This window comes from Borostomias antarcticus (assembly GCF_949987555.1).
Source record: "Borostomias antarcticus genome assembly, chromosome: 2".
In the NCBI taxonomy this organism is placed as follows: Eukaryota; Metazoa; Chordata; class Actinopteri; order Stomiiformes; family Stomiidae; genus Borostomias; species Borostomias antarcticus.
This window is the reverse complement of record NC_140235.1, coordinates 12,648,358-12,670,806: the sequence shown is the minus strand read 5'-3', so window position 1 is coordinate 12,670,806 and position 22,449 is coordinate 12,648,358. Positions and strand designations below refer to the sequence as shown.

The 22,449-nt window shown below is 47.7% G+C and overlaps 2 protein-coding genes across 5 annotated transcripts; one reads left to right on the top strand and one right to left on the bottom strand.

The window, feature by feature from the left end:
* Nucleotides 1-298: 298 nt before the first annotated feature.
* cfl1l (cofilin 1 (non-muscle), like) lies at nt 299-3,932 on the top strand. The gene is made up of 4 exons (XM_084459324.1): nt 299-360; nt 2,067-2,368; nt 2,894-2,970; nt 3,082-3,932. The coding sequence occupies exons 1-4, from the start codon at nt 358-360 to the stop codon at nt 3,195-3,197; spliced, it is 498 nt and encodes a 165-aa protein (XP_084315450.1). The 5' UTR covers nt 299-357; the 3' UTR covers nt 3,198-3,932.
* Nucleotides 3,933-4,079: 147 nt separating this feature from the next.
* On the bottom strand, nt 4,080-22,425 carry rrbp1a (ribosome binding protein 1a). 4 transcript variants are annotated; one of them, XM_084459291.1, is made up of 23 exons: nt 22,223-22,425; nt 19,357-21,046; nt 16,651-16,802; nt 13,921-14,109; nt 12,619-12,771; nt 12,339-12,445; nt 11,874-12,027; nt 11,025-11,151; nt 10,339-10,520; nt 10,067-10,224; nt 9,879-9,960; nt 9,558-9,650; nt 9,084-9,149; nt 8,916-9,008; nt 8,709-8,801; nt 6,694-6,756; nt 6,518-6,607; nt 6,321-6,404; nt 5,889-5,978; nt 4,988-5,071; nt 4,805-4,903; nt 4,377-4,520; nt 4,080-4,301 (listed from the first exon to the last, which is right to left on the bottom strand). In XM_084459291.1, exons 2-23 carry the CDS (start codon nt 21,029-21,031, stop codon nt 4,263-4,265), a joined length of 4,017 nt encoding a protein of 1,338 aa, XP_084315417.1. In that variant the 5' UTR covers nt 21,032-21,046; nt 22,223-22,425; the 3' UTR covers nt 4,080-4,262. The 4 variants fall into 4 exon arrangements, with proteins under 4 accessions (XP_084315417.1, XP_084315419.1, XP_084315418.1 ...); XM_084459293.1 differs by having other exon boundaries at nt 10,067-10,161; XM_084459292.1 differs by having other exon boundaries at nt 13,978-14,109.
* Nucleotides 22,426-22,449: the final 24 nt, after the last annotated feature.

Sequence of the window (22,449 nt, the reverse complement as noted above, 5' to 3'; positions counted from 1 at the left end):
CTGCATCCTTCTCACCAGGAACGGTAACTATTTACTATATGGGCTAATTGTGATACACTGTTTGTTTGTTTAAGAACAGGATTCCCTCTTAATGCATTCCCTTTTATGCAATGCGAAAGGCAGCTAAGTGGCTGTACTCCGCTTGTAAAGTAGCTGTAGTAGCCTAAAACGCGGAAGTAAAAATTACTTTGGACACCTGAGGGCTAGGCCCGCTTTCGGGGGTGTGTTCAGTCGCAATTCCTCCACCCATTTGACTTACCTTGTGTTATCCGTGTTCTCTGCCTTCTTTGGTAAAGGAGCAGCCTTGTGTGCAACTGCCCTCACTCTACTACCCCTCGAACACGCAGCAGCAGCACAATGGTGAGTAGGTTTTCCAATGCGCTGAAACAAACTATTCTGTAGCCTATGTTGTAGCTTGTTTTTTTTCCATTACGATTATTACAAATTCAGCATTCTCAGACACTATACACCGATCTCTTAGAAACAAAACATTTTTTGGGGGGGGACTGCCCGGTCTGACCACCATGGTGGATGCTGGGCAAAATGTTGAGTATAGTCCAGTCTTTTACTTGCATAGGGTCTGGATTTGATCATGAGTAGGCTGTTTGAGAGACGCGGCCCGGGCGGTCTTGCCAGTGCCGACATGTTCCACACTCAATGGAATGCGACAGAGGTGAGGCCTTGTGCTTCACAGGGAGACAACGCCTACATATTTAAAAAATCTGTATGGGTTTTATAGATTGCATGGTCTACTTGTGGTTTAAAATAGTACTCAACAATTATGTGAAGTATAGCTTTTGTCATTTTTTGCGTTTTCCTCTTTTTATATGCACATTTGTCATTAAATACACATCTTGTATGTGCTTGTTCCAGCTTGTTCTTTTAGAAGGCTTTATTGCCGATGACTGTAGGCTAGTCAGTTTGCAAAAGTAGCAAAATGTAGACCTACTTATTGTAAGTCACTTCGTGTAAAAGTTTCTGCTAAATGACTAAAATGTAAATGTTGTGGAAGACCAACCTCTTTTTTAACCTTGCAATTACAAATGGAGAAGGTGTTTTGAGGTTAAAAGACACAGTTCTAAGGTCAGCTGTACGGAGTTGGATTACATGTGAAATGGTATCTTAACTGGGAACTAGCCTCATTAACATGGCCTATATGACCTACAAGTTGAAGATGATGACTTTAACGTTAACTATTTCTGGTGTCATTGTTCTGTATGGGGAGACTAAGTGCTCTAGCTTGTTTAACTAGTTCTGATGGTATGTATCTGGAATCACGTTCTCACACACAAACTCACATATCCATTTCATCTCACACTCCTTTGGTCATTTTTACGTGCAAAATCTAACTTTGAATTTCAAATGGAATGTGTCAAAGGGACAATTTGGCAGCAGAGCTTCCCCTTTTTATGCTGCAACTTGTCTTGTTCTGCCCAAACATGCATCTGTCATGTCTGCTATCTCGCTGGAATCCTGGAGAATCCTAATGACCTGTATGAGAGTCACGGTACAACCATTGTGTAGTGGTTGTTGTTGTAGTAGTAGTAGTAGTAGTATGACATTTGCCTACCATGATAGCTTGTGAGACTGTGTGCACTTCATAACTTTGCTGGGTTCAGAACCAGGCAGTTCTTGGTAGAGGATTAAATACAGTACCACCTTAAATGAGTAGTTTGGTATTTTAGCATAAGCCCTGTTATAAGGCTATTTGCCCATATAGCTACATTGTGTACTACTTAACTGTGACATGAACAATGAGCACTAATCTCGAGTGCAAAGTCTGTCAACATTTTTATATGGACCGTTGTATATGATAGGTATGATAATGATACGGTAAATAACCTAATAACAGGGCTTATGATGCTAAATACCAAACTAGTCCTTTAATGGCCCAGAGAAAGTTTGCTTAAAACCAAAAGGCAGGAACGCAAATTTAAAACTTTTAAAGCACCTGTATTGTACAGATCGGTGATCTTACAGAAGTAACTGCCTAACCTTAAGGGTCTCTCACATAGACACACGGATGAAGCCTCCACCTCAATAACACATGTTCTCTCTCTAACCAGGCATCAGGCGTGGCAGTCGATAATGAGGTCAAGGTGGTGTTTGAGAAGTTCAGGACGCGACATACAGGGGACTGTGTGGATGATCAGTTGAAATTAGTTCTCTTCCGGATCAGTGACGATGAGAAGTCTATCATTGTGGACGAGAATGGCAGCCTTCAAGTGAAAGATCTGAAGGGAGAGACGGACATCTTCAAGAAGATTATCAGCCAGTTGCCTGCGAATAACTGTCGCTACGCTCTCTATGACTGCTGTTATGAGACGAAGGAGGGTGTTTCTAAGGAGGACATGGTCTTCATCATGTGGTAGGCCTATACCTTAAGCAGTTAAAATGTAAATACTGTGATTTAAATACTGATGTCTTAAGCTGTGCTCATGATCATAGATGCCTTGCTTCTGTTCCGTATCTATTCCTCAATTTATGTATGACACCTAGGGATTAAAGGTAGAATAGGCGATTTTGGAGAAACCAGGACTAAACTAGATTGAAAATCCAATTTAGAAAAGCCCCACCCCACCCTTCAGGCCTCCCTCCAAAGCCAATCTTCCAAACTTGGGGGGAAACTGTTGACACTCGCTAGGCAGGTTGACAGGCAGGTAGGCCATCCAATCATTTCAACCGGGCACTGTGAAATGATTGGACGGGCTTATTACAGTCCTGCGACTACAAGATTGCTTTTAAATTGTATTTAGTGACAGAGCATTTTATTTAATGTTTGCTGTTGGCATGTAAAGAGAACTTTAAAATATCGTACAAAGTGCTTCTGAAAAAAAGGAGTAGAGTATGACTCAGGACAGAAGGTTTTACTGTTGTTCTTGGCCTCTTACAGGGCTCCAGACTCAGCCCCCATCAAAGCCAAAATGCAGTATGCCAGCTCCAAGGGAGCCATCAGAACCCTCTTCAAAGGTGAGTTGTTGTTCTTGCTGAATTGCACCCAGACATTATTCCTCCAGTTGGCCCCTCCCTCTCCCCTGAAGGAGAAACACATTTACACATTATGTTCTTATGTTGCCACAGGTATCAGGTGTGAGTGGCAGGTGAACGACGAGGGAGATGCCAGAGACTGCTCGGTTTTCCTCGAGAAATTAGGAGGGAAAAACAGTGTTAAGAAACTGGAAGGGAAAGATGTCTAAGGTCCTTTATGGTGCAATGTGTTCAACCAAAGCACCGACCAGTGCATTTGGCAATGATAGAAATGTTGGTCAAAAGTCCATTGGTCAGACATAATGGTAGTAAATTTGAACTGTTTTACCACATCTGTACCACATTGTATAGACCTACCTATCACATTTCTAAGTGATTCGTATGAATATCTTTTAAACTGATCTGATTATTCTTCAGTGTGCTTAACTTGAAGCCTCATGTCTATCTAGCCAAGCATGTTATCAAATTAGAAGCATTGCAACAAACACCAGCAGTCTTCAATCCGCTACCTGCATATTCTGCCAAATAAAATAATTTGTTGAAACACATGATCCATGTTCATCTACCCGTACTTGACAAAAGGATGCTGCTCACAAGCAAGAAACATACAGTACAGCTGTCATTTGATGACTTAAATGGACCCATTAGGTCCCACTAGCATTGCTAACCGTAAAATGCTAAGTCTTGTCTCTTGGATGAGTGCAAGCAGAAAAACAAGCCAATGTGTTTAACTAAATGGATGGTTCTAATGTAAATATATTTGAGCTCTGGACATGACCTAATGATGCACAATTGTAATGGGCTAACCTAGGTTGGGATAGGTTGAACCTATTCAATATCAAAGCATAAATGAACTTATAGTAGCTACTGTACATTGTAGTTTATTCTATATCAAATTTAAAGTGTTGGCAGCTTGATACAGTGGCTTTTGACACATCCAACATATTGCATCAGATAAAATGTTCCCATCATTAGACCACATACTGTACAAAAGACACATAGAAAGTAATTGCACAAGTTGATGTAGAGTACGTTTAACGCACATTGTTTTCCCTTGAACTAGGAGATTCATAATGGAAGGCAGAAGGCTAACTTCTGACATGGCCAGGATTGTTCTTTTTTTTTTTTTTTTCATCAAAGTGAAATCTTAAGCATGTGATTCTTCAACAGAAGTAGTAATCAACTACAGTACGAGACGGAACAGTTTTTGGAATGCATAATTATGGTAATCATAAGGCATTTTTGGCAGTTGGCTGGTAGTGTCCTCCTCAGCCTTAGACTGAGGTCCCTTCCTTCAGTCCCACATTCTCTCCCTGAAACACAAACAATAACATCAGTCTCAACAATCATTTAAAATTGGCACTAAAAAAAAGTTCCCTGCGTCTCACCTTGCTTTCCAGACGCTCCTGTAGTGTTCGGACTGTCCCCTTCTCTTTGGCGAGCTGCTCCTGACTGGCTTTTAAGAGCTGCTGGAGCTTTGTGGCCGCTTGGCCCAGGTCTTTGGACAGTTTCTTCTCCTTCTCCAGATGTGCCTAAGGGAGGGGAAGGAGCAGAGTACTTAAGCCCCCAGAGTTCATCGTCCATAACTCCTTATAGTTGCCCAGGCCAGGTCATTTTGACACAGGCTGAGGGAACACAATGTCAATCAGCAACAGCTCTGGCAGACGCTGCCCTCCAGTCAGGCTGACCCGAGGTCAGGGCTCAGAGTGAGGATGACTGGCTGACCCGAGGTCAGGGCTCAGGGGTGAGGATGACTGACTGACCTCCAGTCAGGCTGACCCGAGGTCAGGGCTCAGGGGTGAGGATGACTGACTACCTTTAGCTGGGCCAGGTCCTGTGTGTCACTCTGCGCAGCATTTCCAGACGCCCTCAGGACATCCAGCTCAGCCTGCAGTTCCACAACAGACTTCTTAGCCTGGAATACAATTAGAGACACGTCCATTTACTCCCACTGTAAACTAGTACCTAGAGAGATGGCAGAATTTCATGGACTCCTCACCTCTTCAAACTCTTCAGACTGCTTCCGTCTCTGACCCTCCTCCTCCTGGAGCTTGTGTGTGGCCTGGCTCAGCTCAGACTGAACCTGAACACACAGGACCGCGTGAAGCACAGCACACACACCGTGTCACGGGGGCCAGTAGAAGAACAGGCAATACAAGGGAGGTGTTATACCGTGTGTGTCACACACCTTCCACTAAAACCCACACCCACCCAAACAAAGGTAAAGCCATGTATAAAACAAAAAAAAAAAAGTATATATAGTGAGACCCCCTCTCTTGTCAAGCCATATACCCTGATGGTACATTAGTACTTTTCATTCCACTGCAGGCAAAAATGTCACAACCAAGTAGTGAAGCTGTTCAGTAAAAATTATAATAATAAAAACATGCCAAGATGAGATAAGCAGTGGTAAGGTTAGGGTTAGCTGCAGCAGATGGAGCACACTAGAACAACAATGCGCACGCATGCAGGTGCGCACATGCCCGCGCACGCACGCACACACACGTTAGCATCGTCAGCGCTGCTCGTCGGGTGAATACTGGACAAACTGGAAACGCGACCCTGAGGAGAGTTCTCTTCCTGTCATCATTATTACTCCAACCACACAGGACCATCAACATCCTGGGGCGGAACTAGAGCGCGGTCAGACAGTCCAGGTCCAGACTGGACTTCACTTCAGCAGCTACAGGTTGCTGAAACTGCTCTTCAATCCAAATAGTAAATAAGAAATGAAGCCTTGTTGAGGCCTCTAAATCCCAGCTCCAGCTAGATATGGTTGTATCTATTGACAGGAGGAGAGATCTTTGGGCTCAGGCCTGTGTCATGAGTCATGACCAGTGTCCAGTAGTCCCTGGTGGCAGGTGGTGAGGGGGGGCTCCCCCGCAGCCCAGCGCCCTGACCTGACTGGGCTCTGCCGGGCCATTCTGTGGGCCGGCGGGCGCCACTTCCGGCTGAGCAAGCGGCATCGCCTCGCCCAGCTGCTCTCTGACCTGGAACAGGAAGCTGTCGCTCGTAAACGGTCTCTGAGCCCCTCCCATCTCTCCATCCCCCTCGACATCGCCAGTGGATCAACCCCTCCATCATCCCGACCCTTACCAGTCAGTGACCCGCCCATCAGTCTTTCTATACGATTAAAATAAAGCCCCTAAATCTACACAGCCCAACAAAACCACCTTCCAGTGACAAGCGAGACGAGATAAGCTAGGGCCTGTAAGCCACTATGACATAGTCCTAGGGATCATATCATGGAAAACCCACATTTCCAGGGAAGCAAAGTGGCGAATGTCCTCATGGTGGTGGGGTCTAGGAGGGGGCATGGTCTCAGGACTCACCGTAACCAGTCCCTCCCTCTGGGTCAGGGCCTCACTCTGGGCTGACTTCAGCTGGCTCTGAGACTCCAACAGCAGCTGCTTCAGCTGGACTCAAGCGCGCACACACACGCACACACGCACGCACACACGCACACGTCAGAACTGATTGTCAAGAGTGGAGTCCGAGAGCGGCCTAAAGAGTGGATGAGTATGAGCACCTCTGCAATCTCCTCAGAGTAGTCCCGTCCGTCTGAGGGGGATGACTGTTTCTCCAGCTGGGCCTCCAGAAGCATCACCTGCTCCTTTAGCTAGTTAAAGACGACACGGGTCAAGTCAGAACAGCCCCTCAGGAACACCAGCTGACCGAGTCCCACTGCTAGACGCCCTGCAGTACCTGTTCTGTGCTTTGGTTTTCTGCCCTCAGCATCTCCTCCAGGGTGTGTGCTTCCTCCAGGGTCTGGTTTGAGAGGGTATGAGTTACAAGCACATCTTTTTATTAAGTCAGGCAACTGAGGCAAGTCATTAAAAGCAAACTCTTATTTACAATAGCGGCCTGGGAAGTGACAGGAGCCACTTAAGGGGACAGGGAGGTGGGCTAGGAGATGAAAGATGTTAAAAGTACAAAATACATCTATGAAGGGAGGAAAGGGGTGATGTCTCACATGAGGGAGGAGGGGCAGTATAACTGTCCAATCAGGCTCAATGGTTCAGACCATGGCTGCTTTCCGAATCGCAGACTTCCATGCTAAATTATATAGTACGCCAAAAAAGGATGTACTGTAGTGTCCCAATACAGTACATACAGTAGTATGGCCCAATATTGATTGCGATCAACCAGTAGATGGCAGAGGCTATGCTGGTAGATCAAGCCATTCACAAGAAAAGCCATAAAAAAGGCGACTTGATGACACATCTTGAAGTTGCGTGTTCAAAGGCAAGCCATCACGTCATCTCTCGTTGTCCAAATTAGTAACTTTTTCCTCCTGCTACTTTGTAGATTACAAGTGTGACAGTTTTGTAAGTAAGTTTTATTTATATAGCGCATTTCACAGCACGAATGCACAAAGCGCTTTACAATACAAATAACACAAAAAACAGCAGTTTATCTGAGAATTTTAATGATTTAATCATGTATGGGCCGATTTCATTATTGTTCAGGCTTGTATGTGCAGCTGCTACAACTTGTTTTATACAATCCATTTTGTACCACGGTAAATTAGAGGGCTCATAGTAGCCTAGCAAAATCAATCAGAAACTCGAAAAAAGTCAGGATTATACAACCATTCAGTGCCAAGTCATCAAGAGTGTACTGTGCTGTGTAATTGAGTCATTTAAGAAGGCTACAGGGCGCTAGATCTTGATGAGCAGGACATTTTAAAAGTAGCTCACAAGCCATAAAAGTGCGGGCACCCCTGTCCTACTACATCCAGTTGTATTTTGCAGTATGAAAGTCAGCAGGCTTTTCTGGCTATTCTGACCCACGATCCTGTGCGCAGCGGAAACTATGTCACATGTGCGCGACGCAACAGCAGTGGACAAATGGCGCTTTATGGACTGTAACGGATGTAGTCAAATTTCCAGATGCAAGGTTGTGACAAAGTAGTATGTCACAAAGTAGTATGTCCCAAAGTAGTATGCCCCATTTGTATGTGTACTGCGTGCAAAGTAGTACCGTACTGACCCGAACATGAACGTTTTTTTCCTGGAAAACGTGTGGAAAAAATTGAGTCTTATATGTGAGGTTTAGACTTTTACATGATATTATACATGGACAACAACAGGTGGCGCCAAATAGCCAATCTCCCTCCTGACTGAAGCCAGCCAACATCGCTCACAGCTCACAACTAAAGTTAGAGCACCAGTCAGCCATGAGCTTGTTCACTTCCATGTATTTTCAAATGTGAAAACCACGGCAGTGAATAACAATCTGAGTCTGGTAATCATTAGTTTGTCATTGCGATAGTGTATTCTGCCTATTATTTTGACCCTTTCGGTTATGAAGTGGTATTTTTTCAAACACATTTTTAACATTAGTCAACTGGGACTTCCTCGTTTTTTCACCCCATTAGGCCTGCGTCAGATAGGCTACATGGTTGTTTTTCCACTGTGAGATGGATCGCCTACTGGTAATTGGTATTAGAAATACCAAATAGACTATAGTTTATTTTGAAAAAAGAGAATAACGGCCATGTGTTTATCATCATTATTTCCAATAAAACAATTTTCTTCATAAAAACAAGTTTGTCTTCTTAAAGTCTTTTTCTTGAAAAAGGGGGATCCTCTCATAACTGGGGTCATCTTATATTCGGGTCAAGACGGTACTTTCTGGGGAAGCTGTAGTACTGTACAGTACGTATTGGTAGTAAAAAGTAGAAGCATGCGATTTGGCATGCAGCCTGTGTGATTCACCTCCTTCAACTGCTTCTCTGACTCCGCCATCTTAGCTTTCCACACCAGCTCCTCCTCCTCCACACTCCGCTGCAGGTCCGTCAGCATGCCTTCCTGTGGAGAGAGAGGGGTGGAGGACATGAGGATGCACCAGCACCTACGGCCCAGCGCACACGCCACCCGGCTCCCGCCATGGCGGAGAGGTTTAGAGGGGAGGACAGGACCCACCGTTTCAGCCAGGACGGTCCTGTACTGGTCACAGTCGGCCTGCAGTGTGCCGCGGCTCTCCTCCGACTCCCTCAGCTTCTCCAGCAGGTCCTCCTGGAACATCAGACACCTCCTCTGACAGACCCGTCTAATCCAGCCCACATCATCATCATCATCATCGCAGCTTACCGGAAGCTCTGTGCTTGGAGTCTCCTGGCTCTGGGCTTGCTGCGCAAATTCCTGCAACCAGTTTGACTGAGGAAACGTGTGACATTAGATTACAAGATAGAATAGTAATATTTTATAATAATCTGTTTTATGACATTTTTTGAAGACATTTTTGGAATATAATTATATATATACACCATAGATACAGCAAAAAAAGGGAACACCTAATCATCTCATTTAACCCTCAAAGAGTTAATGATTTTGGTTTCCGGTTTTGGTTGACCGTTCTTACGTCATTTTGTTCTCAGCGACTTAAACAATGTTATCAGTAAAGATTACTGAACTTGAATATTTCGTTCATGGTGATCCGCGATGATGATTGATGATTTAAGTGTTTCCTTAATTTTTGGGAGAAGTGTACATAAATATTAACAAAAATAAAATAAATACAAAATATATATACACTGCATTTGTCTACATAGATTTGTCTCCTACCTGCTCTGTGTCCACAGCTATGTGTGGGAAGAGCGTCTGTAGTGTCTCTTTGGCTTCCGTCTGGAAGGCCCTCAGCTCTGCTAACACATCCCCCTGAAGAGAGACATGGTGTGGTCAGAAACAACACCAGACCTCATCAAAATGCCAAACAATCCAGTCAAGGCTACACTCGTAATGCTCCCGAACAACCAGATGATGTCAGCAGAGTCAACACAGCCCTCTGCGTGGACTACAACTGTGTTGAGACAACTCAGTGTTTCCCCTCATTTCAAGCAGCTGTGCTGCGCTGACGTCATGAGTGGAGCTGAGAGGGGATCTTACGCCGGCGCTGGTCTGTGACTGCTTCCTCGCTTTGCTCAGCTCCTCCTGTAGCGACGCCACCAAAGTGTCCCTCTCTGTCAAGCTGACGCCCAGAACCAGATGGACATAAACAGGGGTGAGATACGAGGCCCCCCCGCCGTGACACATCATCATGGGCTCAAGTCCGGCGAGGCGGTGGCATCGTGTACCTGCTCTGTAGCAGTGAGAGTTCTGGGGTGTTCTGCTTCATCTCTTTGATCTGCTTCAGCTCCTCCTGTAGGGCAGCCAACTGACTGTCTCTCTCCTGGAGGGGGAGAGAGTCAATAAGCTGCTCCAGCTTTAGCTGTTCCATCATTGCAGAGTTTGCCTATTGAAAACACAAATACAGATCCCCTTAGAACCTGTGAAAACATGTCAGAATCCATTGTCCAGCCTCTACTCTTCACCCAGCAATGCCTGGAGCAGGAGGCCGTTCCCTCACCTGGCTGTTGAGCTCCTCCTCTCTGATCTGGCTGGCCTCCAACAGCACGTGGAGGGAGTCCAACTGTTCCTCCAGCTGGGTCTTCTCCACCTGCGTCTGCTCCAGCTGCGTCCTCAAAGCCTCCGCTTGGGCAGAGCGCTCCTCCAGCTCCGCCTCCACGCTTGCCACGCGCACCTGGAGATCTGGGGGGGTGGGGAGGGGGGGGGTGGAGGATGTGGACAAGACAGAGAGAGACGTCAAGCAACACCACCTAATACTGCCCGTCACTCAGAACCGCACTGGTTCACCCCCCCCCCCCCCCCCCCACCCACCCACACACACACACACACACACACACACACCTCCCTCTTAAAGTATAATTAGCTCCTAAATGACACTGATCCTCCTTCTCCTCCACCACCTCCTCCTCTCTCTCTCCCCTCCTCCTGACCTACTTCACCTTCCCTCTTCTCCACCTCCTCTTCTCCTCCCCTCCACCTCTTTCTGCACCTCCTCACCCACCACCTCCTCCCCATCCTCTTCTCTCCTCCTCCTCCTCTCTCCTAAATGACAGTAATCAGCAACTGGCAGTTCCTCAACAGCTCCCATTCCCCCAATTGCTCTACGGTCATCAGCGCAGGTCTCCGATTCACCGTGATTCTACAGAGAAAAGCCCCCACTCCGGCCGGTGTCTCCCGGGCCCTGACCTGCAGCAGAGCCGTTGTCTGGCTGGGCTTTCTCCTGGTCGGCCTGCAGACTCCGGGCCGCCCTCAGCTCCGTGGAGACCTCCTCCACCCTCCGCTGCAGCGCCTTCTTGCTCTCCGCGTGACTGGCCTGGGTGAGGGCGCACATACACGTGTCACGCGCTAGGGGGCAGAAGACGTCAGCTCAGCTTACACTCACCTCGCGCCGCTACGGCAGAGAGGGCTCGTAAAACCAGGGCTTCAACTCGATAAGAAAAGGCAGTACACAGTATGGCGGCTTTCTGTCACAGAGGCCGGGAGATGTAAGGAAAAAAAAAAAGAAGCTGAAAACTGATGGATTTAGATGACGTTTGCATATCCACAAGAGGAACCAGACTTCGCAGGCGCCCAGGCGGGCGGGAATGTCAGTAAATGATTATACAAAATGAACTCTCGACTGTCAGGAAAGATCAGGAAGTAGTGAGTCACTCCCCCACCACACGTCCCACGACACCTCATGACTGCTCTGGCTATGCCAATGCCAGCCGTCTGTCTATCTGTCTGTCTGAGTGAGTGAGTGATGCTTGGGCAGGCCATGTGCGCGTCTCTCCGGCAGCCCCGTTACGGAGCGGCTGCATTCCAGCCCTGGAGCTGCTGTGATGACGAGGCACCCGTGGCCCCGTTAAGACGGGCGGGAGGTGGCCCTGTTAGCTCCCAACTTGGCCAGAGTTCAGCCTGAACTCTTAACTTGGCCAGGGTTCAGTATTACAGTGAAACTAATATAACCTTCAAGTAGAATGCATTTGAATTGTTTGTGTTTTAATAATAGCTTAGGAAAACCCAATCCCCCGCGGCGTTTTGACGAGTTCAGACCTGCAGCTTGGAGAGCTGGTTCTCGGCAGCGGTGACCTTGGCCTCCAGGCCTTTCCTGAGGTGATCGCCGGCCTGCAGGCTCTCCGTCTTCTCCCCCAGCTCCTTGCTCAGCTTGGCACAGTCCTGACGCAGCTTCGCCGACTCCGCGTTCTGTCTGGGAGAGAGGAAGCCAGGGGGGGGAGTCAGGAAGAACACACCACATACACACACACAACACTTTCAGCGCAGGCCTGAAACTTACGCCCTCAGCCTAGTCACAGGGTACACTAGTGACTCTATAAACCACTAGACTGATACTGGACAAAATACTGTGGACAATCTACACTTACTCCGCAATAATCTGAATAATAATAGCCGTTTGTAGCTAGTATTTCCCTAGTGTCCTGACTTCCACCAGCCCATACATCCCCATCATCACCACCACCATCCCCGACCCCACCCTGCGTGTTCTGGGAGGGGACTCACTTGCTCTCGGCCTGGCTGGTGGCCTGGTTGAGGGCGTCCCTCAGGATCGAGTTCTCCTGCTGCAGCCGGGCCAGCTGGGAGTTAGGGCCCTTCTCCAACAGTTCCAGCTGAGAGAGAGAGAGAGAAAGAGAGGAGTGACTTGAGCACGAGACACAGAGGAACAACAGCTCCATGACAACAGTTTGAAATCAATCATCGCTGGAAGACACCACACCACAAAAGAAGCCGCCCTTTTTCCACCATAATAATCTCCCAGCGGGCGTGACCTTTGCCCCCTCACCTTGGCGTTGAGGCTCTGGGTCTCGGCCAGATGGTCCTGGTAGCTGGCCTGCATGCGAGCCTGCAGGGCGACCATCTCCTGTTCCCGCTTGCTCAGCTGGGAGCTCAGCCTGGTCTCCACGCTGGCCACCTTGGACTTCTCAGCAGACAGCTCCTGCACGCAAAACAAGCAGGCACTCGGGGTCACCACTCTGTGTGGTGAGGTGCTCGTTCTAGTGCAGGTGACGACGTAATTATGACATGGTGACATCTACAGTACAGTATGTACAGGTGGCTTGCTTGTGATCTACATTGAAGGCAGCAGGGGTAGGTACGGGTATACAGTGATTAAATGAGCTCTGCAGGGTTTTGGCATTTGTCTCTTTTTAGGCCACAACCCAGAGACGATCACATGGTGGTGAGTGGGAGTGACCTGACACGCCAGATGGTTTGTTCCACACAGCCATCTGGGAAAGCTCCATTGGAAACTGTCTGGAAAAGGGCAGGCACTTTCAAAAAATACAGGCAGGTGATTGGATGAACCATCTGTCTATTACGGCTGTCAAATAATTATTCCAAATTCGAATAGTCGTTGACTTTGGGGAAAAAACGAATAATCGATCTGAAAAATGTAAATCCGATTAGTAGGCTACCGCAAAGCAGCGCGCGTCACACAGCCTGAGTCATGAGCCTGAGCCCCACCCATCTTAAATCATTCAAAAACACATTACATTAGTATTCATTCTTTTCAACATGGCTAAAAAATAGCCAAATGACTATCTACAGTATCTAATCATCTATCTAAGGGGTGAGGAAATACCTCACTTCCGTAAGATCTGAGCGCGTCTTCTCAACAGCCGGCAGGCAACATTGTAAACAAGCACTGAATAGCCTACAATCAAGTGGACCAGCACTATAGGCTATTCCTCTCGTTTTGTTTTTAGTTGGCTAGAATATAGGCCTGATAAAAGGACCCTGTTTGCACTAAATGCCACGCATTTACTGGATATTAATGTTACTTGAATACTTGAATCTCGTGAACACAGAGACGGACCGTTGGTGCTTGTTTTTAACAATAGGCGAGCGCACTCGTGGTTAGAACTGGTACTGGAAGTTCCATTGTATGAGTAATTTTCTATGCAAAATTATATAATACCAGTAATCAAATATAATTTTCTGAGCTCAGTTGACAGCCCTACTGGCTATCACCATCTATAATCTAAACCATGCCCATAGCTGCTTCCTCAACATAGGAACACTGATTGGCCTGACCAAAATTCTGTTCGGGCTCTAATGGATCTCTATGGAGCATGTCCAGACTGACCTGTGGAGAGAAGATCCGGATGGTCTCTCCAGGCTGGGGTGGGAGGGGTCGCCTCACCTTAGTGATTTCTCTCAGACGGTTCTTGGAGGCGGCAGCGTCCTCCTGCTCTGTAGCCAGCTGCTTGTTCTTCTCCTCCAGCTGTTTCCTCAGCACCACCACCGGGTCCCCCTTCTGGACCTTAGAAGTGGCCTGAAAACACACACACACACAGACACAGACACACACGTGAGAACTAACCCTTCTCCTGTCTGATACCTTACTTTTCACACATCTGTGCCACGCAGCCATCGCCTGGAAGCTAGACTTCCTCACATAAAAAATAAATAAATCACAATACAGTCTGGACTTCCAGCTGCTCAACGATTTGAGTTCCCTCAGAAAATGGGGCACCAATCAGGGACTACATTTTAACTGCTGTTTCACCCCCAGTCCCTGACTGGTTCCCGTAGATGAAATAAAGGAGTTTTGTCCGCTAGTAGAACGAAAGCAACGACTAGTAGGAATAAACACAGCCGTAAGTGCAGTTACTGCAAAAATACTCACTAACAATTACAGAAGAACAAGAGTATGCACTAGCAGTTTGAGTTGAAAAGACGTTTTCGCCGTTCTTCCAACTGGATTTGGAAAACGTTTCATCTATGTTTTGTTACACTGATTGGCTAAAGGAGTTCGTCTTTCAAGGTAAACTCCCACCCACTCAAATTGTTCTGGGCAGCGGAAAGTCCAGACTGTATCGCTAAAACCTTTTTTGTGAGGAAGTTTGGCTTCCAGGCTAACACAGCCTAAAATCTAGCAATAGACATCTAGGCCTATATTTTAGCAGTCAGTCCAGTTATCCAGTGCCGTCTAGCCAGGGACAAAGGCCCATCTCTGGGCCTCACGCCACAAAAACAGCTTTTTCCCCCATGACCACCAGCCTCATCAATAAGGTCCCACGACCACCAGCCTCATCAATAAGGCTGACTCATGTCCCCCTCTGACTCTCCTCTCCTGACTCTGTCCCCTCTGTACTACTTGCCCATGACCGCTGATTGTACTGTAAATAGGCTCACACATCACAACGGCACACGCATTGTATATAAAAAACAACACACACATTACACTCTGTATACATACAGTACTGTATAGGGATAGGAGAAAAAATCGATTCAGTTACAAATCGCGATTTTTGTGTGTGATGATTTCTAAATCGCCATGTTGCCCCAAAAAAATTTTGTTATAAAAAAACAACAACCAAAAAACAACTTCCTGCTAGAACGGAACACTTCGCATAGTAGCTAGGTTGCTAGGTTACGGCTAGGGATGTCACGGTGTGGATTTTTTCTCACCAACTGATAGCCTAAACCCAACACGGGTATTACCGGTAACACCGTGAGCCTACAATAAGAGAGCACTTACTTTAATCTTTAGTCCTTTGCCTTACGTTGAGCAGCCCTGTCGTGTAGCCAATTTTAATTTGGTGTTGTGTCTCCACAGTTTGCCTGCAAATGCGTGATCAGAGTAAGGTAAGAAACGTTACTCGATCCTGTGCTTCTTAATAATCAGAATTTGTTTTATTGCCATGAGGTTTTTCGACATGTGCATATATGCACCATGCCCAAAGGAAATTCCTAGTATGTTGAAAAACTATATGGCAAAAACAAATTCTGATTATAAAGAAGCACAGGACCAAGTATAGCCTAATGTTTATATCTTACCTTAGTCTGATCGCACATTTTCAGGCAAGCTGTGGAGGCATACAACTCCAAATTGCCTCTGCAAATCGTTATGTACGGAACGCTTCTAGAATAGGTGAGAGAACAGGCTGCTAGAATAAGCTAGCCAGCTAGCTAATGGCAACGGCCACTACTCGGTGGCTAGTTTAGCTGTTAACGTTAGCTAGGCATGAGCTGTAGCCATAACACCCCCTCCCTACTCTCTTCACGTGAATTGAAAGTGAAATCGGACTCCTCTAGACTCTGTGCATGCGGAGGGGCCGATCACAGACACTTGTTTGAGTTTGATGAGTGGGCGCTGATATCACTATATAAAAAATTAACTAAATAGGTAAAACTATGGTGGATGCGGAACACAACGGTGTGGCGGTGTTAAAGTAATGACTCGGTGAATACACGGTGTGCCCTAACACCGAGTAACACCGGTAACATGACAACCGTGAAATGCCTAGTTACGGTTATTATTCAGTCAGAAGAAGCAGCAGCAAACATGTCGGACGACAATAAGAAGATTCACGCTGCACCTCCACAATTCAAATTGCACATCTAGAAGAAATTTGGCTTTCATAACTCGCCAGGTAAAAAAAAAACAAGAAAAGTTAAACCTGAACTATGCTGTCTGACAACAACGCAATAAATCGTCATATCGAATCGCAATATTAAAGAATCGCAATTGCCACAAAAATTGCAATATAAATCAAATCGGCACCTAAGTATCAGGATAAAATCGAATCAGGAGATCCCTGCCAATTCCCGTCCCTAATAGTGTATATACATCGCACCCCATTTTGTATATTGCATTTGTATTTTGCACTGCTCATTTGCGCTGTCCTGTCTTGTCCCTGCACCCTGTCCAATGTTGCCTCCATCAGTGTTATGCACCACTGACCAAAGGAAATTCATAGTACTGTATGTGTAAAAACTACCTGGCCAATAAAGTGATTGGGATTCTCTGGCCATGCCCCAACAGGGGCCCCGGCCGCGGACCTCTCTGCCCGGCGGCTTCTTGCCGTACCGTGTGCCAGGTGTCCTGGACGACGCCGGCCTTGTCAGACAGGATGTGGATGAGCCGCTGAGCTTCTCCCTCGCTGAAGACCATGCTGCTGATGGTGGAGAGCAGAGCCTCGTAGGGCAGCTGGAGGGGGGCGTCCGCACCAGAGTCCACAGCTGGAGGAGGAGAAGGAGGAGGAGGAGGAGGAGATAACAGGATGTGGAGGAGGAGAGGAGGAGGTGGTGGTGGAGGAGAGAAGAGGATGTGGAGGAGGAGGAGGTGGTGGAAGAGAAAGGAGGAGAGAAGAGGATGGGGAGGAGGTGGTGGGTGAGGAGGAGGTGGTTGGTGACGAGGTGAAGAAGAGGGGAGGAGGTGGTGATGAGGAGCAAGATGAGGAGTGAGAGAGGAGGTGGTGGAGGAGAAGGAGGAGGACATAGGTCAGACATTGTCATTAAACACCAGTGTTTAACTGTAGTCAAGTGTATGTGTGTGTGTGGCACATATGTATGGGGGCTGTACTTAGGGTTTGTTTTTTTAAGGGTCTGGGGAGGTTAAGATGTGGGTATAGGGATGAGTGAAATCTCTGCTATATAACTTTTTTGTATTCCTTCTATGTATGTAACTCTCCTACTGTATACTATTTGCTCCACTATTTTAAGAATGTATATTTATTTGACCAGGGACTGCGGGTGGAAATTAGCTTTTTTAGCTATAACCTTGTGCAGTGCATCTCTCCCTATTCTATAGGGTAAATGTCTACTGTACCTTGTCCCCGTCTTACAAATAAATAAAAATCAATCAATCAACAACACACAACAACAGTATAAATCGATATCAACTCCTCTCAGCAAAATCCTAAGTACAATAATTAAGCTACAATTGAAGCCTACAGACGAATAAAGATATGTGCCATTTACAGGTGTGTTACTGTGTAATCCTAGTGTCTTATGACTTTTACAGCAAAAGAGGGTTAAATTAATATCACTACATACTGTAGAAGACATTGTATACTACCAAGTGATATGAGTGAGAGTATATCATTCACACAAAATATTATTAAGATGGTCTGTACATCTGTTAATGATCAAGCTCTCACAAAAAAAATCCAAACGCACATATATGGTTATTCGTTTATAGGCCTCATTCTGATTCTGATTCAATTGGGAACGGTTGTTGACTTGTGACTGTGGTTGCAAAATTCCAGGAATATTCACAAACTGCCCAAGATTTCCAAGGGGAATTAATGGTAATAAACCAGAAATTTATGGGAATCAAAAGGAATACATTCTGTACCAGTTAATTCCTGTTAATTCCCCTTAAATTGAAAAAGGTATAAGGCACGCACTAAAATCCAGGTGCTGGACAGAGAAACGTCAGTCTGAGGAAGAGAAGGCTCAAAACATTACACACACTAGGGTGTTAACCTAATAAATCAATTGGGAGCTATACTAGTGATGCGGACAATCTCTTTTTCAATTCCCCTTTAAATTCCCATAAATATTCCGGTATTTTGCAACCCTACTTGTGACATACAGTATAGGGAAAGGCTATATACTGTTCTCTAAGGTCTACTGGTAATACAAGTCAAACATTTAGAGAACGTTGTGCTCAATACCCTGCCAAAGTACAGGACAGTAAGACTGATTTCCCACACTGCGATAGGGCCACAGTGCCAGGCTGGGGTGGGGCAGACTTGGTGATGGGGCAGGTTGGCACCACGCAGAAACTGCCCTAGGTGGCAGAACAGGAACCTCCATTGTCAGGGCACTGGGAGCCTTTGTCAGCTAACACAACAGGACAGGGCTGTTTGGACAGGCCAGGGTGCTCCGTGCCCCTCCAGGGTGGTGTGCCAGACGTGGACCACCTTTGTTCACTGGCCTCACCATAGGACGCAGAACCAGGCTCCTCACCACTGACAAGGCTTACTGCATCTAATATTAGTGTGTGTGTGTGTGTATATGTGTGTACTGTAGGTGTGGTGGGTTAGTGTGTGTGTGTGTGTGTGTGTGTGTGTGTGTGTGTGTATGAGTGAGAGAGAGAGAGAGAGAGAGAGAGAGAGAGAGTGAGTGAGAAAGAGAGAGAGAGAAAGAAAGAGATGTTTCCAAGGAAATGTGAAGAGTATGACGGTCTGTTGACGCGCACACGCACACACTTATAGTTTTGCATTTGAAGACTGTACTACTAGCGCTAGACAGTGTTTTGACTAGCATAGTTCCTGGCTGCCTAGACAACCGTTTCCATTCATTCAAAGAGGGGGCTATTTTTAACAAGGCTAGGCCCCCCTTTCTGTGTCTGCCAATCACGCATTACTCATCTGAAAATGGTAAGACGGCTATTCAAAGTCAATGTTTAGATTTAATAAGCGATCCGCTCCCCAGGGTCTAGTCTGCAGTACATCTTTAACATGCAAAGCGATAGTGATCCTCTAGTGGTGGATCGTGCCCCATTAGCCATCGTACTGTGACACCCGAGAGAGAAACACATTCTCAGCAGGCTGCATCCTTTAGTGCGGTCGCTGGGGTTAGGGTTAGGGCTACAACATTTACAGCAAGCCTCAGACCATGTCCTGCATACTGTGCAGTATTTGAACCGGACGTATGCCAATTATGTCTACAGAGAGAAAAACCGGGCAGTCCGGCCTCTCAAGACAGATCTCTTAGGATTGCTTAACTACAACAAATCAAGAAAAAAGCCATCCAGAGTGGATTTACTGAGAATTTAGTAGCTCACCCAGCTCAGCCTTCTTCTTGGAGGTGCCCTTCTTCTTGGAGGGCGGCGTGGCTTCTACCTTGGCCTCCTTTTGGACAGCTGCAGTCTGCTGGGATCCCACTGGGGACACTGCCATCACTGGGGCCCCAGTAGACTTGGCAGGGGCCGCAGCAGACTTAGCGGGGGCTGCAGCAGATTTAGCGGGGGCCTTAGATGATTCAGCAGGGGTCTCAGAGGACTTGGCAGGGGCTGCAGCAGACTTGGCGGAGGCCTCAGATGACTTAGTGGGGGCCTCAGATGATTTAGCAGAAGCCTTTGATGACTTAGCGGGGGCCTCAGATGACTTAGCGGGGGCCTTAGATGACTTGGTGGGGGCCTCAGATGACTTGGTGGGGGCCTTAGATGACTTGGCGGGGGCCTCAGACTTGGCGGGGGCCTCAGACTTGGCGGGGGCCTCAGATGACTTAGCAGAAGCCTTTGATGACTTGGCGGGGGCCTCAGACTTGGCGGGGGCCTCAGATGACTTAGCAGAAGCCTTTGATGACTTGGTGGGGGCCTCAGATGACTTAGCAGCCTTTGATGACTTGGCGGGGGCCTCAGACTTGGTGGGGGCCTCGGACATGGCGGGGGCCTCAGATGACTTAGCAGAAGCCTTTGATGACTTGGCGGGGGCCTCAGACTTGGCGGGGGCCTCAGATGACTTAGCAGAAGCCTTTGATGACTTGGCGGGGGCCTCGGACTTGGCGGGGGCCTCGGACTTGGCGGGGGCCTCGGACTTGGCGGGGGCCTCAGATGACTTAGCAGAAGCCTTTGATGACTTGGCGGGGGCCTCAGACTTGGCGGGGGCCTCAGATGACTTAGCAGAAGCCTTTGATGACTTGGCGGGGGCCTCGGACTTGGCGGGGGCCTCAGATGACTTGGCGGGGGCCGCAGATGACTTGGCGGGGGCCGCAGCGGACTTGGCGGGGGCCGCAGCGGACTTGGCGGGGGCCGCAGCGGACTTGGCGGGGGCCGCAGCGGACTTGGCGGGGGCCGCAGCGGACTTGGCGGGGGCCGCAGCGGACTTGGCGGGGGCCGCAGCGGACTTGGCGGGGGCCGCAGCGGACTTGGCGGGGGCCTCCGAGGACTTGGCGGGGGCCTCCGAGGACTTGGCGGGGGCCTCCGAGGACTTGGCGGGGGCCTCCGAGGACTTGGCTGGGGACGCTTGGACTGGCACCACCTTAGCCACCTTCTTCTCCTTCTTCTTCTTTGGGGAGGGCGCAGGTGGGGCCTCGACAACTGCAGCAGGGGCCTTGGTTTGAGCATCAGGGTGCTCAGGGGCTGGTGCAGGGGCTGGGGCAATGGTTGGTTCCGGGGCAGGGGCAGCTGGTTCTGGAGCAACGCCGGGCTCAGGGGCCGGGTCAACAACAGCAGGCTCAGAGACTTGCTCTGCCTCTGGGAGCTCTCCATTGGGCTTGTCTTCCTTCTTCTTCCCCCGGTACTTCTTCTCGGACGCCTTGTCCTTCTTCTTCTTGTCGGACCGAGGTGCCATCTTGCCCAGCTCCCTGCGCTGCTTGGCCAGGGCGTCCTCGTAGGACATCTCCTTCATGGAGAAGGTGGACACCAGGGCGATGCCGATGGCTGAGATCACCATAAAGCCACCAAACACCATGAAGCCCAGGGTCTGGGGGTCGTACAGGCCTATATCCAACATCATGACGGCTTAGTTGTCCTGTTAAAACATGCAAAAAAAAGGGTTACCACAGGTAGGCATCGGCTAGCACGACTATATTGCCCAATACTAAATAAAGTTTAAGAGCTTTGGGGCGAATGGCCACATGTACACGCACACAAACACGTCAACACTGTCAACTGACACAGTTCTACTGAAACAGGAATACAAGGAAGTAAGGAAATGACACAGGGAAATGAATTTGATAAGGACATGTATGCCAAGACAACCATACTGGAATTAGTGTCTTCCTGATTGCTCTATACAGGAACTTTGCTCTCAGTTCCACAGTCCACTCTCTCACACCAGGGTTTAATTTAACCACACACACCTGCTCCACAACAACAACAACCAGGGCTCTAATTCTCTCCTTGCCAACCAAGAAGTGCCAGACCTTGAAAGGTGAACAGCAAATAAAGGAAGTCATGACTCCAGACACTCCATTTGGCTGACAAGGCTCCAGTTGATGTCTGTGCCTGTGGCTCACGCTGCTGCATATGGATCAAAGCCTCATGCAAAAAAGCAGAGCAGTAGCGTAGCCTACCTTTAAACCTACCTACCTGTAGCATACGATTTGAGGTGCTGTCATCCTCCTCCTCCTCTCTGCTCATACAAACAAACCACAAACCCACATACCACTAATTGTGTCGTACCCGATATATAGGTACGTACAGTAATGTTAACGTTAAATGATGCATATGTTTGACAAAAAACATTGTTCATCATGCGAACTCCGCCCAACTGGCCGTGAACCGACTGTCCCGTGTAACAAAACGTGGGCACCCATAGCTAGCTCGTTTCAGAATGAATAGTTATTCATATAAAAGAGGCATGCAACCCTAATATAAAGTTACTAATGCCACATTCGGACAACTTGGAGTGGGTAAGTTAGCTCTTACTAGCAAGCAATCTTCAAATGGCCAAAGGCGCGAGCTTAGCCGGGTGGTCCCCTGCAGGCTCAGCAGACCAATACCTGACTAGGACTGTCTCAATACAAAATAACCCACACATCAGTTTAGCGATTTTAAAAGCACTCTAACCGGTAGCACTGACTCGCCAGCTAGCAAGCTATGGCTGGAGTGTGGATTACTAATCAGCATTTTTCCTAAATGGATTGCAGCTGCTGCTTTCCGCCGCTCCTACAGCATCCATGCGAAATTCCATGAGAATTCCTACCTTATCACTGTTGCTGATGTTGCTAGATCCTTTCAGGTGGGAGAAATGACACGGGCAGAATTATTAGAGTTAAATTCAATCAAGGAAGCTAACAAATCAATATTGTTCGCAAATTTCCCAAGCTCTCCTTCTGTCTGTCTGTCCGTCTGTCTGTGTGTGTGTAAGAGAGAGCAAGTCTATGAAGTCGTGGCACTTTGAGCTGGCTAGACTCTGTGGCCCCGTGGCCC

What these genes read in the sequence shown, in the direction of transcription:
- rrbp1a (XM_084459291.1), bottom strand. Translation starts at nt 21,031, where the DNA reads ATGATGTTGGATATAGGCCTGTACGACCCCCAGACCCTGGGCTTCATG. An exon ending in CAGAGAAGCAGTTGAAGGAG is followed by an intron (nt 6,757 to 8,708) that starts GTGAATCACACA and finishes CTCTCAAACCAG; the next exon opens with ACCCTGGAGGAAGCACACAC. An exon ending in AGGAGCGTCTGGAAAGCAAG is followed by an intron (nt 4,302 to 4,376) that starts GTGAGACGCAGG and finishes TTTGTGTTTCAG; the next exon opens with GGAGAGAATGTGGGACTGAA.
- cfl1l (XM_084459324.1), top strand. An exon ending in GACATGGTCTTCATCATGTG is followed by an intron (nt 2,369 to 2,893) that starts GTAGGCCTATAC and finishes GGCCTCTTACAG; the next exon opens with GGCTCCAGACTCAGCCCCCA. An exon ending in CATCAGAACCCTCTTCAAAG is followed by an intron (nt 2,971 to 3,081) that starts GTGAGTTGTTGT and finishes ATGTTGCCACAG; the next exon opens with GTATCAGGTGTGAGTGGCAG.